This window comes from Hemitrygon akajei, chromosome 6, assembly GCF_048418815.1.
Source record: "Hemitrygon akajei chromosome 6, sHemAka1.3, whole genome shotgun sequence".
NCBI lineage: Eukaryota > Metazoa > Chordata > Chondrichthyes > Myliobatiformes > Dasyatidae > Hemitrygon > Hemitrygon akajei.
The window spans coordinates 69,470,349-69,495,192 of record NC_133129.1 but is presented as its reverse complement, the minus strand read 5'-3'; the positions used below and the strand labels follow the sequence as shown (position 1 = coordinate 69,495,192).

At 36.7% G+C, this 24,844-nt stretch overlaps 1 protein-coding gene across 1 annotated transcript in view; it reads right to left on the bottom strand.

Moving 5' to 3' along the window:
- Positions 1 to 930: 930 nt before the first annotated feature.
- The window catches only part of ugcg (UDP-glucose ceramide glucosyltransferase), a 52,553-nt gene continuing 28,639 nt past the window's right edge, over positions 931 to 24,844 (bottom strand). The window contains exons 4-9 of the mRNA XM_073048599.1: positions 15,005 to 15,106; positions 13,686 to 13,798; positions 8,935 to 9,113; positions 7,826 to 7,912; positions 5,171 to 5,360; positions 931 to 3,589 (exon numbers count right to left, since the gene is read on the bottom strand). Of these exons, the coding sequence (XP_072904700.1) occupies positions 3,419 to 3,589; positions 5,171 to 5,360; positions 7,826 to 7,912; positions 8,935 to 9,113; positions 13,686 to 13,798; positions 15,005 to 15,106 (842 nt within the window). The 3' untranslated portion in view covers positions 931 to 3,418. The remainder of the gene's footprint in view (positions 3,590 to 5,170; positions 5,361 to 7,825; positions 7,913 to 8,934; positions 9,114 to 13,685; positions 13,799 to 15,004; positions 15,107 to 24,844) is intronic.

Below are 24,844 nucleotides of genomic sequence, written 5' to 3'. Positions count from 1 at the left end.
TCTTTAGTGTTTCTCTCAGAGCATCCTAAAGGAACAGGCAATGAATGCTGTTTTTTTTTTAGTAACACCCACATCCTGAAAAGTTGCATATACTTGTTGGTCTTTATTTTCCAGTTGATTTATCTTGATCCATCTGTAAATGTTTTGGGATAAAAACCTCAGTGCCGTGACCAATATTTATTCTCCACCAACTTCAAAACAAAAGCTGGTCATTATCAGAGTGCTATTTGTGAGACCTTGGCACCATAACTACAAGAACAGCAGATCAGGCAGCACCTCTGAAAAGAGAAAGTTAGCCTTTTAGATCAGAGACCCATTAGATCCAGGAAAGACAAAACAAGTTTTTCAGTAGCAGAGATGGAAAAAGGGAAATCTCTGATAGATGAAGCTAAAGTGAGTTAATGCAGCACTTAGAAGACAATCCATTTTGCCTGTGCTGTGTGTTGCTAAAAGGACATACCCAGCACATCAGATTATACCAACCGAGAGAGAAAACCACCCAAAATTAAACATGGATGATAGTAGACTGGTTAATTCTGATACAGCAGAAAATGTTTGCTACTCCTGGAGAATTAAGAGGCTACAATGTTCATAGATGGAAGTGGTTTTGTTCCTCAAAGTTGTGTAAGGACACATTATAAAAGTGCAAGAGACCACAGAGTCTTAAGGTCAAAATTGGACCGGGATGGAGAAGTAAAGCAACAGGAACTTTGGTTTATCCAAAAACATGAGTTCTCCACAAAGTGAGCATGCAATCTGTACTTGATTTCTCCAAAGCACAAGAGCCTGCCACTCTGTTCTTCCTCCCATTTCCACTGTTTATATGTTGCTTATGCTAAGAATGTGTTTAAATATTTAGCAAGAATGCCTAGATTTTACTCATTTGAATTTTAGAGATGTCATCCCAACAAAAAGGCACAAAACATCATCACCATTTGATTTTTTTTTAATAACAGTTAAAACACTATACATTATAATCTCATACCACTTCATAAAGTAGTGACAATTCATACAAAAACTATTCACATTACAACTACATTCAAATCCATTTTATTCAGTAAAAAGTTGAATGTACAATTCTTATCTCAGAATATATAGTCTTCGGAAGCAATTTTTTCCCCACTGTTTAAGCGCTTAATGGCAGAGTCTGGAACACAATACAAAGCTGACAATTAAATAAAGCACATTTATTTTGTGTGTCTGCTTATATACATGGCAACGTCAGTGTCACACAATAGCAATCTTAGATTTAAACCAATGGGGACAAAGCTGATACACTCTACATGACTATAGTCACCACATAATATTCCAGGGTCATACAAAGCTCATATAATAACACCCAAAAAGCCCATAGAGAGGCACAATTACTGGGACCCTTTTAGCACAGGATTGTGTCAACAACTCACGATATACTACTGTAAATTTACAAAGTTGAAATAAACCACAGTTGGTGTTGACATCGCTCCTCATATGCTTTGTTCTTGCAATGGCTTAAAAATGTACAAACAGCTCAATAAAAAAAAACATGAAAATCATAAGATTGTGCATCAGACACACTTCAGTTTTAGTTAAGCCAGTTTCAGAGGTGCCATGCAGTGCTTCTTAGTTGCAGAAGTGTTTCAAATTCTACCACTTCTACTGTAATTTGTTTTGAAATTCACAGCTGAAATGTCATGGAAAAAAACTAGCATTAGGGTTGCAAGTAAAATTCTCGTTTCAGCACTGGCCAGGCTAACAAAAATTAAGCTCCGAGAAAAAATTCCACACAATAAACAGTCAACAGTAAACAGCAAAGCTCAAATGATTTTAAATCATTGAACTGGTGGATCACAACTAGACAGTTTAGATAACAGAACATCCTCAGGATTCCCCTGATTCATGCCAATGGATGGGTGGGGTGGGATCATATATACAAAACATTATACTTAAGATGTGCAATGATATTGTGAGTGACCCTTCAAACCATTAAAATGACATCATAAGGGTAATATTCAGAATAAAAATGAGGCAAAGGAGGCATCAGTGGTAACAATACAAGGTAAAATTTGTCTGGCCCCAGTCGAACCAGATTGTCCAAGCTTAAAGTGCACCATTCACTATAATGCTGCTTGAAAAAAAATCATTATTGCTCACACAATGAGTTTAACCGTCCAGCAGTGAATTATGAGTAAACTATTTTTAAAAAATTCTAGATTCTAGGTATTGCTCTGAATGCAAACAATTTGAAGTTGTATTTATGACATATACATTGTCATTTTTAAATATCTAACTCACCCATCTCTCCTCCAACAAGGTTCAGAGCATAAATATTCCTCAGACTTGCCCCTATTTATCCAAGTATACATCAGCATTTTCAACCCCCACCACTCCACACACTCCCAACCTAATAATGCTTCTAAACAAATCTAGTTCACCACTACAATTGTTTATAACAATGAGCTCAACAGATTTGATACTACTGAATACAAATAAAATGTAGTCTGGGGAAGAAATTCGACAGCATGTACCAGTATGTTTTTACCAAAAAAAAAATCATTTAGGATTTGTGGCATATTAATGAGTCTTCATTAATGTAGTCTAGATTGAGATGACAATAATGAAAACATTAGTTAACCCAGTTTGACAACTTATGAATTAGGTGCTGTAGTCTTAATTATAACCCTCACAATCCCTCCCACCTTTTAAACATTATTCGGTAATGTAAAAAGGACACCTTAATATTTACAAATTATTGAATTTTACAATGTTATTTCGAGGGCGAAGTTGTAAATTGAAGATATCCAATCCCATTCTGTCTTGAAATATATCATTCACTTCCTGGAGAAATATTATGCAACTTAGTTGCTTTGATTCTTTGAAAAAGGCTACTTAGCTGCTGAGTAGGCGCAAACTAAAAGCTAATGCACATGCAGTGATTACCACTAAAGTTGTTCCAGAAGATTGCAGATAAAATAAACTTATGCCCAATTTTTGGTCTTTGCTATACAAGGCCAAAAAATGCCTGTTTGTCACTCACCCCAATGGAATTTTAATTTTCTATAATCTTTCATTAGATAGTTATGCAGTTTATATCAAAGGAGCATATAACCACAGGGATTTTTTTTATTCCTACGTGAAGCTTTGCTTGATGACCAATAACATTTGGAGAAAGAGTACTGCATGCACTTTTTTGGTTAAAAAAGTTTAAACATGTTTGAAAAATTTTCTAACCTACTATTTTGCACAGACAATAGACAAACATGCATTTTTGGCCTTAAAGTTCTTGCAATTATTTGTTTTAATTTCAGCTGCAAGTACCAGGCAAATAAATTAACATAGAATACTAGGACACATGTAAAAACTAGTGAAGGTGGAACTATTTAAAAGTCTTTGTACAATCATAATACTTTTCTTCATTTATACAGTTCGGACGTGCTGTTCATACATCGATAATTTCTTCAGCTGTGCCACCACAGCGCAGTTTGTAACGACCTGTCCGCCAGCTTATGGTGGGGTCCCAAAGGGCAGACAGAAATATATATATTGTCATGGATTCTCTAATAAACCAGGCAACTGCATAATCAAGTTTTGAGAAACACAAAGGTCCGCCCTGGTTTGTAGATAGGGATGGAGAAGAAAAAGCAGATTGTTAATACTAATTTGCACTCTTGCATTTAAAATATTACAAACAATGTTATATAAATTGCTAATGCCTAATTTGAAAAGAATTCACATAATTCCTCAATTTTAAATATCTAAAATATTGGCCAGATTTCATCAACTGAAATGTCAAGGAACTGCATTTTAAACTTTACATATCCCAGTTTCCAGGCAAAAATCAGATTTCATTGCTGTAAGAATTTAATGTGCATTATCTGACTGGCCTATTTCCTTCTTGCAAAGCACTTTATTAGGTTTGAAGCATTCAAATACTTCTTTAAAAATTAGTTACATGGAGTTATTAACAGCAGCTGAACAGAGGCAAGAGATTCTATTCTACAAATGTTGCAAATCCTGAGCAACATTCACAAAATGCTGAAGGAACTCAGTAGGTCAGGCTTGGTTCGAAATGTTCACTGTTCATTTCCCTCCTGATGCTGCCTGATCTGCTGCATTTCTCCAGCATTTTGTGTGTGCTATTTAAGCAGCTTATGTCTTAATCAGCATTTTGTTGAGTGCACTTGAAGTGAGAAAGATGGAAGAGGAAGTGGGGGTGTGGAAATAGTGCTTTGCATTTTCTCTGAATGTCCCAAAACCACTACAGCCAATGAGGGACTTACAGAGACTGCACATTGTTGCACTATAACTTTTTTTTTTAAACTAACTAGTTTAATGCTTATAAATCTGATATGATTTAAGAACAGCACAATTCAAACCAATCGAAATGGAATTACAGCGCTTCACTGCTAAATGCATCAAGTAAAATCCTAAGATCATTACAGTTGAATTGATCTTCAAAACAAAAGATGCACTTTCCCCCAATCACCTCCAGTAACCAAAATTCAAAAGGCTGAATAGTCGCCAGTGTTCCAAAATCAATCAGTACTATGACTGCTAGCATTTTGTAAATACAGTTATGACCCCCACCCCCAGCTAGCTTTGGCTTACGTTAAGTATTCACAAAAAATGTAGAGGGATATTTCTTTGTATTCCATGGTATTCTTCCTACTACTGAATCCTTGTCTAGATAGACCAGTTTGCCACTCCAAGCTCAACCCTGTGGATCTTCCGGATACGTCATTCTGAAGTGTGAATAATTAGCTATCTGAATCCTCAGGCACTGCAGGAGCTTTACCCCAGATGTTTGCCCCAACATCCATTAGTCCAAAGGCACCAAAATCCTATCTTTGAGTTGGACAGTTAGAATTGCCACCTGATGTCTAATCAAGCATTTACAATTTTGCAAAACATTTGCAGAAAATACGCACTAATACTGAAAACTATGTTATTATGATGTGTGGGGACATGGGTTAGAAACAATACACAAGAAGGGCTCTGGTCTCCATTCTGCCAGTGATGAAAGAATCAAAAAGAACTGAGCTTCTTGAGATTACTTTTTCTACATTTCCAAAGTAACACTGGCAAAGGCATGCAAACTGATCACCTTACAAAACAGGGACACCAACTTTCCATTATAAATTAAAGAAAAATAGACAGACTTGCCACGCAATTAATTTATGATCATACATACCTGAATTCCTCTGAGCTGGATGTAATCAGATATGAACCATGCCAAGCAGTGACACATAAAAAATACCATAATGTCCCATTTGAAAACATGGTGAGCTGCCCATCCAATTATCAAACTTGCAACAAAGCACTCAGAGATCGGTTCGCAAATAATTGTAGCAGGCAGCATGTTAATACGCAACTTTGACCACCTTGTAGATGGGAGAAAAACAGCAAGATTTTAGAATACTTTCAACATTGGGAGGAGAAACCAGGGTAGGTCTTACACGGTCCGGTACGGCACCAAGACGTGTGGCAGAACAAAGGAATCTTGGAATACAGGTCCATAATTATTGAAAGTGGTGAATTAGGGAGGAAGGGTCATAAAGAAAACTTTTGACATATTGGCCTTCATAGATCGAAGTAATGACTGCAGGAGCTGGGATGTTATATTGAAGTTGTAGAAGACATTGGTGAGGCCTAATTTGGAGTATTGTGTGCAGTTTTGGTCACCTATGTACAGGAATTATGTACATAAGATTGAAAAGTTCAGAGAAAATTTACAAGGATGTTGCTGGGACTGGAGGATCTGAGTTATAAGGAAAGATTGGATAGGTTAGGACTTCTACCTGAACATAGAAGATTGAGGGGAGATCTGATAGAGGTATAAAATATAATGATAGGTATAGACAGGGTAAATGCAAGCAGGCTTTTTCCAGAGGTTGGGTGAAACTACAACTAATGTTTTGGCTAAAGATGAAAGGTAAAATGTTTTAAACGGAACATGAGGAGAAGCCTCTTCACTCAGGATAGCGAGAGTGTGGAATGAGCTGCCAACACAAGTGGTGAAAGCAAATTCGATTTCAACATTTACGAGACGTTTGGATAAGTATGTGGATGGGAGGGGTATGGAGCTCAATGGTCCAGGTGTACGTCAATGGGACTACGCTGTTTAAATGGTTCAGCATGGGCTAGATGGATCAAAAGGCCTGCTTCTATGCCATAGTTTTCTATGATTCTGTATTCCCTCTAGGTAGTCAGTGACTAACAATGCTCTCTCAGGCCACAAGTACCTACACTTGTGACATTCAATCTCTACACAGGAATTCCCAATTGTTCTCTCTTTCAGCAACTCATAAGCCGTGTGAATGCAACTGTTTTTCTCTCTTCACAGATTCTGGCAGGCCTGCTGAATATTTTCAGCATATGTCTAAATAAGTTTTCATGCTCACCAGGCTTGAAAGGAATGGACGTAGGATTGAATAACTGTTATCTAGCTAAGTCTCTGAAAATAAGCCTACTAAATAAAGCTAATAGCAACCTTCATCACAATGACCCCCTCCCTCATTCTCCAGAATATAGTTTCTCCTATCCCTGACTCAGTTATTCTTACATCTGTGCCTTTGTTAACTCCAGATTCATTCAGCTGAAATTTTTACCTCTCCATTCCAGTATTTTAAATTCACCTTATACACAAGATCCTCCTGGTGCGACATTGATCCCACTCCCACTACATAACTAAACACTTCACCTTTCTTAATTGGTGACTACCATTTGAAACAGATCATTCAGATTCAGTAGTCTCTGCCCAAAATGGCGACTGTTTATTCCACTCCATAGATGCCACCTGACTGGTTAAGTTCCTCCAGAATTCTTTGTGTTCCTCAAGCTTTCCAGTATCTGCAGAATCTCTAGTATTTATGATTCACATATTCTGTACCTTTATCCTTTTCTTCATAAACAAAATGCACTTTTAAATCAGTCCTCAGCAAGTTTCTGCTCATTTCTGTCTATGTTCTCAAAAGTTCTTGTATCAGGTGTACACTTATCTTGAATTCTATTTAAATCACCGATTGAGTTCCATTTTGCAAGAACCCCAAACAGACAAATTACATCTCCAACACGCACCCTTAAGCTCATTAGAATTCCTCTTAAAGGTACCAAGTACCTTTACCTACGAGCAGCCAAGAACACTCTGATTGCTGCCTTTCTTAATGTCTTTGCCACATCTGTATCATCAAACTGCATTTCTGATCTTCAGATTTGGAGGAGCTGTAATTTACATTGGTTAAATACTATGAACATTGACGCAATTGAATTTCCACTTAGTCCAATGATCAGACTGAGAAACATTATCCACTTTTGCCGTGGACTATTTTCTGCTGTAACCCTTATCTGGTTTATTCCAGTGCTTCCTGGCCAGCCTTCAATCTTCCTTCATTGTAAACTAGCTTACATTAAACTGTTGTCTACTGGTAAATGCTCAGCCCCATGCCTGCTGCATACTGGAGCCTAGTACCTCCATACTTCCAAAATGAAGTTATCATCTTCCTGTTCAAACCCTTTCTCAGTTTGCTTACTTTGATCACTTCTTCCAGCTCCTCCTCCTATTCATCCCCAGTCCCTGATTTCACCACTGGTGGCCATGCCTTTGAGTTCCTTAGCATAAATTCTCCCCTCAAGAACTGTAACATTTGCTATGACCAAAATGTTAACTATTGCTTAATGTTTCCTTGAGTTCTTAAATTTGGTGCAATTATACTTTTGCTGAGTAATTAGGACATTTTAATATGCTTATGGAGCTATACACAGGAAGACTACTGCAAAAAGGTCATAGTGGTGCAGAAAGAAAAGGTCTAAATTATTTGATGGGTGTTCCAATGTTATTGAAACTTACCTGATCATTCTTGACTGGAAGAGAGAAATAGAATAGCTGCCAGAATTCTGCATTGCTACTTGACTTGCCATAGCAAATTTCCACCCCCTAAAAATAAAATCAATATAAATCAAGTTCAAACCACATCCACATCATATATCACAAAGTACTTCTGAACATAATACTGGATCCTGCTCAGCTGTTGCCTTTATAACAGATGCAGCAATTAAAACACATTCTATGTCAATGAGATGACCCACTAGCTTCTGCAAACAATTCCAAAGTCAACAAAAATACAGAAAGGGCACAATCTCTTCTGGGATTTCAGATGATTTCTACATTGTTCATCTAAATAAATCAGAACCTGAATAAACCTGGATTTGTAATATGCTCTTCAAAAGTAGATAATGGCTTTGATTTATCAAATTATTTCTATGGATACAATGATTTTGAGGAAGAGTAGACCTGTCCTTCCTGCTACTTAGTAAATTAAGGAGCAGGCTGATTTTGAAATATATTGACATGTGTGGCTGGAAGCATTTACTTCTGAAGGGAAAGTCCAAGACAAAGACAAATCCTTCATTTAGAACTAGGTCATTGAGAGAGACATTAAGCCAGGAGAAGTGTGGAAATCTTTCTGTAAGAATGGAATATAAAGGGCACTGAAAGTGTAACCCTTTCCCGTCAAAGCTAAACACATAAGCTCAATTAATGATTTTAATCTGAGATGGAAAGAACTCTGCTGGAGATAGTGATGTGCACAAGTAATGTGCCCTCAAATTAGGTGGATAACAATTTTTCAGGTTTTCCTGAAATTTATTTTCTTTCTAAAATGAAGGCTAAGCATGAACTCAAAACCAAAACAGTGAAACTAATACTATGCTATGGCAAATCCAAACAATGACTAGAAGTACATTAAGACAACAAGAGGTCGTTCTCTCCTTCTGAATAAGAACTCAGACTTGGTTGAAATTAGATGCATCAGTTGGAGAAAAGCAATATTCCAATAGTTGATTTCTCGATGCCAATGGTGCCAACAAATTCAGCACAGAATATACACAAGGAATAACAAAATTAGTTTACCTCAAGACTTAAAATAATTTTCTACTTATGGATTTCCAAATACTAACCTGTCTGCTATTGCCTTGGACATAAAATAATCCTCAGCAATATATTGAGCAAAAGCAACAAGTCCTCCAGCTTGATCCAATACATCTTTTCTCATTAAACAAGACATTCCTGTTACACATTTGAAGCCAGTTACATTCGCTGATAGATATGTTCTTGGGTGTGATGTGCCAAAATACACCTACAACACATTGAGATCACAGAAGGTCATAAATATTCCACTACATATTCACAATCCAGAATTGGGTTACATTTTAAGCATGCTAATAAAGAAACAAAATATCATACAGATGCCAAGTTGCCAAAAAGAACCAGTTAAATAATCACATGATGTCAGCTAATACCCCAGGGAATATTTGCATTAACTCAAGCTTATCATACAGGGATGAAAATGACACTGGGTTCCTTCAACTTGTTGTAAATAAAGTAGGCAATAAGATCATAGTAGGAAATCAATACCAGCTACAAGGTAACAATCCAAAAGGAATGTCAACCTGTTCCTTACTGTACTACTGCTGCGAAGCCCTCCGTTGGTCGGGGTCTACAATGCATCCTATCTGTACTCAAGCCAGTATGATATGGAGAGCAGGCTGTTGCCCATGCAGCTGATGAATCCAAAGGAACAGCAGAGACTGATACAGTTTGGCACCAGCAGTATTGCAGGAGTCTGTGTTGAACTCAATGTACAACTGCTTTAGGGAATACAGCTCCGGACTTTTCCCTCAGAATTACTCCCCAAACCTTCATGAGTGGGTATAGCTGCAAGGCAGTGGAGGTTTGAGGTAATTTTCCTTCTCCTCATCAGTGCTGACAAAGTCAATATCCCATTCTCATTCTATTCAAATTTAAATAGGTAAAACAGAAGGCAAATTACTTTGTCAAGCACATTTCAATAATTTAGATTCATAAAATACATTCAATATTGTATTAAATAGAATAGATTGGAATTTCCAATTAGGATTTCTCACTGACAATTTGCACCCAGCTAATTTAATAATCCTACCAAGGTATGCTTACAAAAGATGGTACTCCTTTGTAAGAACTCTACATCATACCTTGACAAATTGATCATTTTCATTAAGGTTCATGTTATTACTGATTTAAACGGAAAACACTAAACTTAAAAAAAATTTGACAGCCTTGGATTTATTCAAATGAATACATGTAAAAGACTATTACATTTAGCACAATGTGCAAAAATATGCATTTAGGAGTCAGCTAGGTTTTTAATAGATAGTAAAACTACTAGATATTTGATTCTATGGACTAACTCAACACATGACAGATTTTTTAAGAGTATTAAAAAAACTCAGACTTCAATTAAAATATTATTGAGCCAAGGACAGAAAAAGGAAATTATAGGAGATTGGAGAAACTAGAGAAAGACTTAAGTTTAGGGCACTTCCTGGTTGAGGAAAGGGAAATAGAAGGAAACTTGATGTAATTGAATGAATCAACCAATATTAGTCAAAAGAAACTTTATATACTCCTGGCACATGTTTGGAAGGAAGAGAAAGAGAATGCTCTAAGAACTAGCAGTGAAAAATACAATGATCTTTGCACACCAGTATAATTCTAGGTAGTGACTGAATTTTGGGAGAAGACAACAAAATTAATTAACATTCATATAGCAACTACAGCACGGAAACAGGACATCTTGGCCCTTCTACTCCGTGCCGAACGCTTACTCTCACCTAGTCCCACCTACCTGCACTCAGCACATAACCCTCCATTCCTTTCCTGTCCATATACCTATCCAATTTTACTTTAAATGACAATATCGAACCTGTCTCTACCACTTCTACTGGAATCTCGTTCCACACAGCTACCACTGAGTAAAGAAGTTCCCCCTCGTGTTACCCCTAAACTTTTGCCCCCTAACTCTCAACTCATGTCTTCTTGTTTGAATCTCCCCTACTCTCAATGGAAAAAGCCTCTCCACATCAACTCTATCTATCCCCCTCATAATTTTAAATACCTCTATCAAGTCTCCCCACAACCTTCTACGCTCCAAAGAATAAAAACCTAACTTGTTCAACCTTTCTCTGTAACTTAGGTGCTGAAACCCAGGTAACATTCTAGTACATCTTCTCTGTACTCTTTCTATTTTGTTGACATCTTTCCTATAATTCAGTGACCAGAACTGTACACAATACTCCAAATTTGGCCTTACCAATGCTTTGCACAATTTCAACATTACATCCCAACTCCTATACTCAATGCTCTGATTTATAAAGGACAACATACCAAAAGCTTTCTTCACCACCCTATCCACATGAGATTCCACCTTCAGGGAACTATGCACCATTATTCCTAGATCACTCTGTTCTACTGCATTCTTCAATGCCCTACCATTTACCATGTATGTCCAATTTTGATTAGTCCTACCAAAATGTAGCACCTCACACTTATCAGCATTAAGCTCTATCTGCCATCTTTCAGCCCACTCTTCTAACTGGCCTAAATCTTTCTGCAAGCTTTGAAAACCTACTTCATTATCCACAACGCCACCTATCTTAGTATCATTTGCATACTTACTAATCCAATTTACCACCCCATCATCCAGATCATTAACGTATATGACAAACAACATTGGACCCAGTACAGATCCCTGAGGCACACCACTAGTCGCCAGCCTCCAACCTGACAAACAGTTATCCACCACTTCTCTCTGGCATCTCCCATCCAGCCACTGTTGAATCCATTTTACTACTTCAATATTAATACCCAACGATTGAACCTTCCTAACTAACCTTCCATGTGGAACCTTGTCAAAGGCCTTACTGAAGTCCATATAGACAAAAAACTCAGTAAGATTTGTCAAACATCACCTTCTACGCACAAATCCATGTTGACTGTTCCTAATCAGACCCTGTCCATCCAGATAATTATATATACCATCTCTAAGAATACTTTCCATTAATTTACCCACCACTGACATCAAACTTACAGGCCTATAATTGCTAGGTTTACTCTTAGAACCCTTTTTAAACAATGGAACACGCGCAATACACCAATCCTCTGGCACCATCCCCATTTCTAATGACATTTGAAATATTTCTGTCAGAGCCCCTGCTATTTCTACACTAACCTCCCTCAAGGTCCTAAGGAATATCCTGTCAGGACGAGGAGACTTATCCACTTTTATATTCCTTCTGTTTCCCTTACCGTACATAATTCAATATTCTTCTCCTTAGTGAATACCGAAAAGAAATTGTTCAAAATCTCCCACATTATTTTTGGCTCCACACATAGCTGTCCACTCTGATTCTCTAAAGGACCAATTTTATCCCTCACTATCCTTTTGCTATTAATATAACTGTAGAAACCCTTTGGATTTATTTTCACCTTACTTGCCATAGCAACCTCATATTTTCTTTTAGCTTTTCTAATTTCTTTAAGATTCTTCTTACATTCTTTGTATTCTTCGAGGACCTCATTTACTCCATGCCACCTATATTTATTGCAGATCTCTCTCTTTTTCCGAACCAAGTTTCCAATATCCCTTGAAAACCATGGACCTCTCAAACTTTTAACCTTTCCTTTCAACCTAACAGGAACATAAAGATTCTGTACCCTCAAAATTTCACCTTTAAATGACCCTCCATTTCTCTATTGCATCCTTCCCATAAAACAAGTTGTCCCAATCCACTCCTTTTAAATCCTTTTGCATCTCCTCAAAGTTAGCCTTTCTCCAATCAAAAATCTCAACCCTGGGTCCAGTCCTATCCTTCTCCATAATTATACTGAAACTCATGGCATTGTGATCACTGGACCCGAAGTGCTCCCCAACACATACCTCCGTCACCTGACCTATTTCATTCCCTAACAGAAGATCCAACTCTGCCCCTTCTCTAGTTGGTACCTCTATGTATTGCTGCAAAAAAACTATCCTGCACACATTTTACAAACTCCAAACCATCCAGCCCTTTTACAATATGGGTTTCCCAGTCTACGTGTGGAAAATTAAAATCTCACACAATCACAACCCTGTGCTTACTACAAACATCTGCTATCTCCTTACAAATTTGCTCCTCCAATTCTTGCTCCCCATTAGGTGGTCTATAATACACCACTATAAGTGTTACTACATCTTTCCCAGTCCTCAATTCCACCCAAATAACCTCCCTAGATGAGCCCTCTAATCTATCTTGCCAGAGCACCACTGTAATATTTTCTCTGACAAGCAATGCAACACCTCGCCCTCTTGTCCCTCCGATTCTATCACACTTGAAGCAATGAAATCCAGGAATTCAACATGAGTAACACAAGTAGAAATGGACAGATGCTGTAAATAGACTACAGATTCTAAGACAGCGTTCACTGAAGTACAAATTGGTCCCTACCAAGGAGAAACTCGTGGCAATTGTAAAGAGCACAAGCTTTGCTGAGGATAAAGTTACCACACAAATTAGGTTAGGAATAACTAAGCCAGTTTACAATTGCAGAAGCATTATGGCAAATAGGGATTACCATGCTGAGCATTTAAAACTTTGGTGGTTCAGCAGAAAACAGTTTTAATTTATTAAAGTAGTAATATTGAAAGGTAAAGTACAAGGGCATTTTCTATAAAATGCCTCTGACTTGCTCAGCTGAATTATTTAAAGCTCTGCATGTTAAGCAACTATTAATGAGTCTTCACCAATACATTCAAAACACTTAAGAAAGCAATGCATATGTTCAATAATTACTTCTTTATTTCTAAATTAACTAGGTACGCAGTACTGCAGCATCCAAATAACTTTGATCTTACCTGTTCTAGAGTAGCAGCAAATCCCTGTCGATCCGCAACATACGGTAATCCGTGAACGAGGCCCACTTTCTCAGTCATCATATTGGTCATGTCTGTCAGTGTATCTGGCTTCACTAAAGATAAGGGAGTCAAGTGAAACAAAAGAAAATCTGCAGATGCTGGAAATCCAAGCAACACACACAAAATCCTAGAGGAATTCAGAAGGCCAGGCAGCATCAGAAGAAGACAATACAGTCTATGTTTCAGGCCGAAACCCTTCGGATCAGGACTGGAGAGAAAAAAAGATGACTTCTCATCTTTTTCCCCCCCTCCAGTCCTGGTGAAGGGTGTCAGCTCAAAATGTCACTGTACTCTTTTCTATAGGAGTCAAGTCAAGCCAGCTTAAAAGGTGATCATATTTACTGAAGAACTTCCTGCCATATGGTTTATCTCTTGCACTTCTTTCAAACAATATTTAACATATATATTGTTGGCCTGGGCTATTAACTCCATTTTTCTTATTGTTTTAGATTTCTAGCATGAATGAACTGTATTATATTCAGTCCTTGATCAGTTCTAACTTAACTCAGTTCTTTCCTCTTCAAAGATGCTATCTGACCTGCATTAACCTTTATTTCAGATTTCTAGCCAATGATACATTCTGTACCTCAGCTCCAGCAGATAGTTCCCACTTCTGTTATCTCCATGTCAGATAGGCACAACTAAAAGGCATTTAGTATCCTCTTCAAATTAATATCAATCTGTCATACCATCTTTGCTCCATTTTACAAATATCACCTTTGTTTTCTCCATACTTCTGCCTTCACTGTTTTCAACATTTATTCATTGTCACAGATGCTATTTGATCTTATTTCAAATTTGCAACAACTATATTTTGATATTAAATTTACAATTTTCAATACAGATTGCTATCACATCTATAAGTGAATATTTAAAAAACATGAAAACAGAAAATGCTGAGGAAAAACATCAGGTAATGCAACAAATCATAAACACAAAAGATTCTGCAGATACTGGAAATCCACAGCAACACACAAAATACTCAAGGAATTCAGGTCAGGCAGCATCTATGGAAACACTTAACACTTCAGGTCACGCTGTATCTGTTTTCTTTCCACAGATGCTGCCTGAGCTGAATCAGAATCAGATTTATTATCACCAGCATGTGCTGTGTAATTTATTAACTCAGCAGCAGTTTTCTAGCAATTTGTTCTATTTTAGATTTTTTTTTTGCAACTGTAATTTTTCTTTATTTTTTTAATGCATTCATAGAACAGTAAACTGCAACAAATTCAGACAATCTCAAAGAGAATTGTTACCTCTAATTCCACTGTCGCAGATCCAAACAAGTTCATATTTGGCTGCCTCATAACCTGGCATCAAGTTATTTATCTTGGGATTAATGCCAACCTTTTTGCCACCTGAAAATGACAGGAATCTTCCATTGTTAATTACTTTATGAGCAATTTATCAAAAGATTTAAATTTTTTTTAAGGAGAAGGTAAACTAAGCTGACTTGGATTAAATATCTAAACATATCTTAAAATCGATTACAATTTCACATTTCATTTTAATCACATTACAACTGTTCTGGAGATTAGTTGGAAAATGAAGTGACATTTTAATGGGTCAAGGTTAAACACCACTCCAATCTACACCTGCAGAAACGCAAATACAAGTAAATATTTCCCCATACCACTTCAGAGATGCAAATGAATTAGATTTTACAGGACAGAAAGAAATGTTGATGGTCCAAATGAACCTATTTCCACATTTACCTAATCCCATCCTTTCAGAAAAAATACTGCTCAGTTTCAAATGAACTTATGCCATTTGCCTTAATCATTTCATGTACTGGGGAATTCCATGTTCTCTGAAGAACACCCCCCCCCACCCCCCCGCCACCCCAAGCACCCACCGAGCCCATCGCCACTCTTCCTTATTGGATATAATAACAAGATTTCTAAACTTGGTCTCCTACAACAAATTATTAAATCAGGATGTATAGAGTTACATTACAAAAGACCAACTGTGATCATGTATCATGTAATCATGAAATCTGCATCAGAAAGTTGCCCTAAAACAGCCAAAAAATTGTCAATGATTGAAGCTACAATGAGCTGCAGATCTCAAGTTTCCATCCTGTCAATAACATTAGCCAGATGAGCATAAACCACTGATATAACATGGAACACAGTTCAATGCAAGGACCTGGCCTTTGGCCCACAATGTCTATGCCAATCATGATGCTGGCTTAAATTGCACATGACCCATATTCTATTTTCCACATGCTCATGTGCTTGTCTAAATATCTTTTAAATGTTAACTATTGTATTTGACCACCCCACCACTGGAGGAGAAGCAACCATTTCCTCTATTACTCATCTCATTTCTGCTACAATACAAATGAGATTGAGAACATTGACATGTACAAGGAACACATTTTGTAACCACTGAACCACACAAAACAATGTGCAGTGCCACTTCATATGTACAATACCTGTAGAGTCATCTGTATTTAACTGGGGTTGGGCAGATTTATTTTTAGTTTATTCATATAGTTTGACCTTATATAATATTTGGAAAGCAAAAATTAGTCACTTAGCCTAATAGGGTCTAATAGATGTTTGCACTCCACTTAGAATTACTCCAAGTTCAATTTATCCAAGCTCATAATCTTATATTTTACTTCCCTTAAGTAACGTTTGCCGTCAAACTACCATTTTATTCAGTAATTTGTGAGAGCAAATATGCATGACTAATTACAATGACGGAAAAGAACTGCTATCTGATTTTTAGCTTCACACAGTACAGGAACAGGAAGCAGTGATTTAGACTATTAAGCATCTTCTGCTACTCTGAGATTATGACTGATAAACGAAATCCTATGTACTCATCTGTGTCCCGTGAGGTCCTTTTAATAGGTCTTAAAATTTTCAACTGAGCATTGAAAACCTTATTTAAAATGTATATTATTTGCTGATGATACAACTATATGTTGCAGTGGGGAACATCTGACACAACCTTTGGATACAGTGGAGAAAGAACTAAAAAAATTATAAAGAAATGGTTTGATACTAACAAATTATCACTGAATCTAAGTAAAACTAAATTCATAATATTTGGAAACTGTGTACCAAACTCATAGTAAACATAGAATAATTGATAAGGTATCTGAAACAAAGTTTTTTAGCAGTGGTAAATTAAGCTGGAAACCATAAATAAGTTATGTCAAAACAAAAATGTCAATATCTATTGCAATACTGTACAAAGTGCAAGATTTCTTAAATCAGGAATCTTTGTATACATTATACTGTTCACTTGTAGTCCCATACATGACTTCCTGTGTAGAGGTATGGGGAAATACATACAAAACAAACTCGATTTTTCTACTCCAAAAGAAAGCCATACGAGTTGTAAATAAGACAAGTTATTATGGGCCAACCAATCCACTATTTATTCAAATACTTTAAAATTCAGAGATTTCGTAGATATTAAAATAATACAAATTATGTATTAAAAATGGACAGTTACCACAAAGTACCCAAAGGTTGTTTAAAATAAGAGAAAGTCAACATGATGTGAGAAAACAAAGGATAAGAACAAATGTAAAAAATCATTGTATTTCAGTCAGAGGGGTGAATCTATGGAAGTTGTAATGAGAATTTAAAAACATGCACCACACAACAAGTTTAAAAAATTAATTAAAAATAATTTAATGAACAAATATAAAATACATTATTTAAAATTAATGGGAGTAAAGTAAATAAATGATACTTGGAATTGGATTTTGTGTTAAAAGATTATGAAATATTTTGTTTTGATGTGATGATTGACACCAAATATGTTTTTGTATAAGTAAGAGGGGTAGGCGTAATAAGCTGTAGCTTCAGCCTACACCCTTTCAGTCTGTTTTAAAGATTTTTATTATTTAATTTTGTTTTATGAAATCATCATTGAAAAAGATGCTTTTTTAAAAAATGTTTGTACTGACCAAAATAAAATTTCATTCATTCAAAACTGACTTAAAGAGTAATTGCCAAATTTCCACCATAAGCATATTAAAAGAGCTTCTTGATTACATTTCAACTATTTTAAACTCAAAGTAATTCAAAACAAATTTACACGACGTGTTCCCATAATTAAAAAAAAAGACATGCACATCATTCTGGTAAGTGTATACCATACTAAAGCCAAATTGATACAGGTGAACCCCACTTTTCGAACGTTCGATTTACGACAGCTCGCTGTTACGAAAGACCTACATTAGTACCAGTTTTCACTAACCAAAGAGGATTTTCGCTTTTACGAAAAAAAGACGCCCGCTTTATACGTGTGTTTACCCCGAGAAAGACTACAATGACCGTGAAGCCTTGTGCGGGCAGTTGTTTGCGCATGAGTGTACGTGTGTATGCGTGAACGTGCACATGCTGATTTGTTTTTTCTCCAAATCGATTTTGGCTTGCTGTCTTCCTGAGTTAGATAAGTGAAACTACACCATACATACAATATAAGCTGTATATTTATCATATCATTCCTACTTTTACTATATGTTAGTGTTATTTTAGGTTTTATGTGTTATTAGGTTTGATTTGGTAGGTTATTTTTTGGTTCTGGGAACACTCAAGAAATTTCCCATATAAATTAATGCTAATTGCTTCTTTGATTTACGACATTTCAGTTTACAAACGATTTCATAGGAACGCTCTACCTTCGGATTGTGGGGGAAACCTGTACTCCAATAGATTTTTAATTACTCACTCCTTGTGAGTTAAATTTCAGCAGACACGGACTCCCAAATCTAATTATATATAATACTCTAGCAACTAATATTCAAATTTTCATTTTGTGTATCCAAAGGCTAATTTAGTCACATTGAACATTATCTACAAACTCACTTTCTCTATGAACTTAAGTAACGTCCTGCTATCAATGGCAACATTTATTGAGATACCCAATTTATTCATCATTTAGAAACCATTATCTGTTCCTCTATCTAAGTTAATACAGTGCCTATAAAAAGTATTCACCCCCCTTGGATGTTTTCATGTTTTATTGTTTAACAACATTGAAACACAGTGGATTTGATTTGGCTTTTTTGATACTGATCAACAGGAAAAAAAACTTGCGTGTAAAAGTGAAAGCAGATTTCTACAAAGTGATCTAATTACTAATATAAAACACAAAATAATTGATTGCACAAATATTCAACCCTATTAATAAGACACTCCAAATCATCACTGGTTTTAAAAGTCACATAATTAGTTAAATGAATATCTGTTTTTGGAGACCTGTGTGCAGTCAAGGTATTTCAATTGATTGTAGTAAAAATACACCTGTATCTGGAAGGTCCAACTGCTGAAGAGTCAGTACCCTGGCAAAAACTACACCATGAAGACAAAAGAACATTCCAAGCAATTCCGCAAAAAGGTTATTGAAAAGCACAAGTCAGGAGATGGATACAAGACATTTTTCCACGTCACTGAAGTAACTGGAGTACAGTTAACTCAATCATCAAGAAATAGAAAGAATATGGCTGTCCTCAAAAACTGAATGACTGTGCAATAAGGGGACTAGTGAAAGAGGACACAAAGAGACCTATGACAACTCTGGAGGAGTCTCAGTGGCTGAGATGGGAGAGACTGTGCATACAGACCAGACCTCAATCCAACTGAGAATTTGTGGCTGGACTTGAAAAAGGCTGTTCACTCACAATCCCCATGCAATCTGACAAAGCTTGAGCAGTTTTGTAAAGAAGAATGTGGAAAAATTACAGTGTCCAGATGTGCAAAGCTGATGGAGACCTATCCAATTTGGTTGTTTTTGCTGCCAAAGGTTTATCTACTAAATACTGACTTGAAGGGGGTGAATACTTATGCAATCAATTATCTTGTGTTTTATATTTGTAATTAATTTAGATCACTTTGTAGAGATAGGTTTTCACTTTGACACAAGAGACTTTTTCGGTTGACCAGTGTCAAAAAAGCCAAATTAAATCCACTGTGATTCAATGTTACAAAACAAAACATGAAAACTTCCAGTGGGGGGGGGGGAATACTTTTTATATGCACTGTATATTAAAGTGAAATTACACTAATTCCATGGGGAAAATACAGCTTACCCAACTTGTGAATTCCTAGCTCCCAAACAATTCTGTTTCCGATTACAAGGTTATTTCCAACTTCACTTTTCAATTTTCTTGAAAAGTCTTGTCTGTGGATTCTTACCTATCCTTTAAGTCCCTTCACCCATTGACAACTTGCAAGCTTTTAACAATTTATCAATAAATTTGACATTTACTGATAGCTCAAAGGACTTTGGCACTTTTCAAAGTTCAAAGTAAATTTTATTATCAAAGTATGTTTGTCACCATATGCAGTACTACTTTGAAATTCATTTTCTTGCAGGCATTTGAAGAAAGAAATACAATATCATTTGTGAAAGACTATTCATTAACAAAGACTGAACAAGTTTGCATGACAAATTGTGGAAATAAAATATAAAACTGAGAACATGGTCTGTAGAGTCTTTGATAGCGAGTGTGTAGGTTGTGGAATCAGTTCAGAGTCGAGGTGATAAGTTATCCACGCTCGTTCAGGAGCCTGATGATTGTAGGGTAATTACTGTTCCTGCAACAGCTGGTGTGAGAAATAAGGCTTCAGTACCTAATACAATGTAAATGCTATGTAAACTAGTTGTTATACTGCATTGTTTAGGGAATAAAGACAAGAAAAAAGTCTGTACATGCTCAAACAACAAGTGCTGGAAGAGCACTTCCGGGTTTTCTCGACTCACGGTTGGTTGAATTTGTGCATGCGGAACTCGCGGATAAGGAGGACCGACTGTATTGTATTGCTAATCAACTCAGACTCTGTCCCTGGAGATAGTTTTATTAGAATAACCCTCAAATAGTTAAACAGCTAGTTTCTTCTACTCTTTTTTTAAAATGGAGTGATCATTGCAGTTTTCCAATTCAAAGGGAAAAGTCAAACTTGGAAAGATCTTAGAAAACAGGAAGCCAAACAGCACAGGGGAATTAAAAGCAGCACTAAAATAAAAGATAGGAAAGCATTCGTTCACCAGCATTCTGGATTAACAAAAAATGGAAATTTAAGCTTCTGTCCCTAAATCCAGCTGTTTTACCTCTCAATACCAGCAATGAGCCAAGTATTACCCAAAGTCAGTGAGAATGATATAGAGATAAAAAAGGTTTAAAATTAGCAAGAATTCAGTGTGACACCTTTGTATGCTGTCATATTAAGGGAACTTAGAAGCTTACAAATGAAGACAATTTGCAAATCTTTTTGCCTAAGTGGAAAAGTGCATGAAGGCATGTTTTTCCATGCTGTGTTTGTATAACTTATCTATATTTATACAGTTTGGATAACTTTGTAGTACAATTATGCAAATAGAGGTACAAAAAGCCATGCCCTCTTCTCGCTGCTGCCACCAGGAAGTTGTTACAGGAATCACTACCAGGTTCAGGAATAGTTATTAACCTTCAACCATCAAGCTGTTGAACCGGTGGGGATAACTTCATTCAACTTCACTTAACTGTTCCCACAACCTATGGACTCACTTTCAAGAACTCTTCAACTTATGCTCTTGATATTTATTGCTTATTTATTATTATCACTGTATTTTTTTCTCTATTGTATTTGCACAGTTTGCTGTCTTTTGTACATTGTGCGTTTGTCCACTCTGGTGCAGTCTTTCACTGATTTTATAATAGTGCTTGGATTTACAGAGTATGCCCACAAGAAAATGAATCTCAGGTTTATGGAGATGTATACAGTATTTACTTTGATAACAAATTACAAATTTACTTTGAACTTTAAAGTCCCCTTTCTCTCAAGTTAGTGTTCTAACACAATGTAATGTTCCTTCTATCTCATTTGTAAATTGTTTCAGCCACAGACTGAGCACTGTCAGGGCAGTAACAAAGTAACATCAATGAAAGAAGCTACTGATAATCTCAGAATGCACATGAATTACATAAAATGAAGCAAACAACTTCTTAACACAAAGACTATTAAAAGTATTCAGAATCCAGTTTAATATCAACTGTATATGTTGTGAAATGTGTTAATTTTGTGGCAGCAGTCAAATGCAATACATGACAAATAGCGACAAAAATGAATTACAGTAATATGTATAATAAGTAGTTAAGTTAAAATGATTACCGTAATGTAAAAACAGAAATTTTAAAAAAGTAGTGAGGAAGTGTTCATGGGTTCAATGTCCATTTGGAAATTGGTTGGCAAAGGGGAAGAAACTGTTCCTGAGTTGCTGAGCAAGTGCTTTCAGGCTCCTGAACCACCTTTCCAATAGTAACAATGAGAAGAGGGCATGCCCTGGGTGGTGGGGGTCCTTAATGATGGATACCGCCTTCCCAAGACACCACTTCTTGAAAATGTCTTGGATCCTACAGAGACTAGTTCCAATGATAGAACTGACTAATTTTACAACCCTCTGTAGCTCCTTTCAATCCTAACACTCATACCAGTGATGCAGCCTGTCAGGATGTTCTCTACAGTAAATCTGTAGAAGTTTGAGTGGTTTAGGTGACAAACCAAATCTCCTCAAACTCCTAATGAAATACAGCCGCATCAATAGGTTCTGGCCCATTAGGTTTTCAAACTGACACCCAGGAACTTGAAACTGCTCACTCCCTCCACTTCCAAATGGTGTCTTTTCCTTCGTCTTACCCTTTTCTGAAGTCCACAATCAGCTCTTTGGCCTTACTAACATTGAGTGCAAAGTTGTTGATACAACACCACTCAACTAGCTGGTATATCTTGCTCCTCTACACCCTCTCATCTCCATGTGAGATTCTGCCAACAATGGTTGGATCATCAGCAAACTTATACATGGCTCAAAAGATTTATTCATTACCCAAGTATACAACTCTGAAACTCTTCTCCAGATAACCATCAAACCAAGAAAGAGAAGGAAGAGAGGCAGGCTGCATGATAATCAGCCCCCAAATAACCCCTCTGCCGCACAAAAATAAAACAAAAACGGAACAGGCACATTGACCCCCAAATCCCCCTCCTCCACACAAAAACAATAAAGATCAGGCAAAAAGCAAAGAATATCAAAAAACTGTAAAATTGTGGGGGAGGAAAAAAAGTCCTTAGTCAAGTCCATTTCCAAAATGCAAAAAGACCTGGATAACATTCTCCAGGCACAGCAGCAACCTCTCTCCTCTCCGACAGCAGTGTGATCCCCTAGTGAACAAAATGCAGCCTCTTCTCTCCGGTAGCAGAACGATCCACCAGCAATCAAAAGGCAGGCAGCCAGTGCTCACCTTATGCCCTGGCCTCAACGTTTCAATCTCTTTCATCGCTTTAATCAGCAAAATATGGGAGCTTTAACTGCTGAAATGGCACACACCCCAGCCCACAATCTTCTCACCATGAGGTCACGCATGCTGCCTGTCTCCTGGAATCCTCTTGGGAGACTCCAGAGTGCTGAAACTGAATCTCCAAACTGCAAATCACAGGCTCTAACAGTTCCAGAAACATGGTCAAGACGAAAAACAAACATAAAAGACATCAAAGAAGTGAAATATATGGTTTCATGGTCTATCCAGAAAGGCGTCGACCATGGCATTTGAGCTATGCTTAGCTACACAGTTATAGGTGTAGAGAGAGAGGAGCCATATTCTTATAGGATATAGAACAGGGTCCTGCATAAGATTATGCCTATGACTGTTTACTCAATTACATAATTATTACCATCCACAATTGTCCTAAAAAAAAAAATGGAAAGCCATCTTCTTAAACCAAGTGGATGTCTAGATTGTCAATCAAGCAGGTGGCTTGACTTGAATGGCACTGTGCTCATTTAGTCAAGCAGACTATTCCATCACCAATTTCTGTTCACTCATCACAGGATACCCAGTCGCTCATCTATCCTTGCAGTTACTATTTATGTAAGCAGTCTGTTTGAATTGCTGCTCAATGGTGACCAACAGAATACTGGACTCTACAACTGCATAGTCACTGAGAAGTCAGATTTACGTCTTGTCGGTACCTGACATTTTCAGTGTAAATATTAATTGTCACTTATCAACATGTGCCTGAATGTTGTTTAGACTTTACTGATACAGATGCAGACTGGATTTTCTCAGAATTTAGAGAGTGAATTAAAAAAAAATGATTTTCTTTAGCAGAGGAAAAACTAGAGGGGCAAGACAATAACTACCATCAGAGAGACCAAAGAAAACATTATTTACCCTTTAGAGCAGGGATGCTTAAACTTGTGTCCATGAACTTGGATGGAAAATTCATTTTCACTAACCTCTAACTGAAATTTAGCATTTTCTTCAATTATAAATGTAGGCAACAAACTGCAGTAGTATTAGCAGTACCTGTGACTTTGTCACAAATAGAAATCATGGATATTTTCAAATCACATTACAGTTGCTGCAAGTATCTCAAAATATTGTTTACAGCACACTCATCACTACTTCAAAATTACAGTAGTTATCAGACCCACCGCTAGATCGAAAATGATTGCAGTCTTCCTATCTGCAGATGCTCATGTGACTTAGCTGACCAACTATCAGGCAGCCCTACAACTAGTAGTCTTTCAGCCACCAAATGGTGAAGTTGTGACCCAGATAACTACGTTCCTCTCCATTATCTCTCATCTACAATTGCTTGCTGATCAATGTGTAGGAGGAGGTGAGTTGTTTTTATTGTTTGTTAAAGTTTTGCAAAACTTCTTTAGTTCAAATGAGAATTCTTAACTCTCCATAAGGTCGTTCAGCCCTTTGTAATACCATGCGACTCCATGTGCAACAATGGCTGAATTCCAGGAAGGACACAATGCCTGAGCTACTGCTGTAATCCTTGTGTCTATCCGAGTACCCAAAAACCATTAGAAGTGTTAACACCTTGGATAAATTCTAACCTGCCTTATTTTATTTACTTGGCATACGAATTTCTTGAATATCCTACACCTTATTTAACATACAGATTACTTATTTCTTTGCAGATTTATCAAATTACCATACAAAAATAGAGTTTCAAAATATTGAAACCGATATATTTTAGCTTTATACATTTTAAATTTTTGCAGACCAAATTTAAGGTGAAATGTAAAAGGAAATGAAGTATGATGAAAACTATGTATAATATGGTTTCACTTGC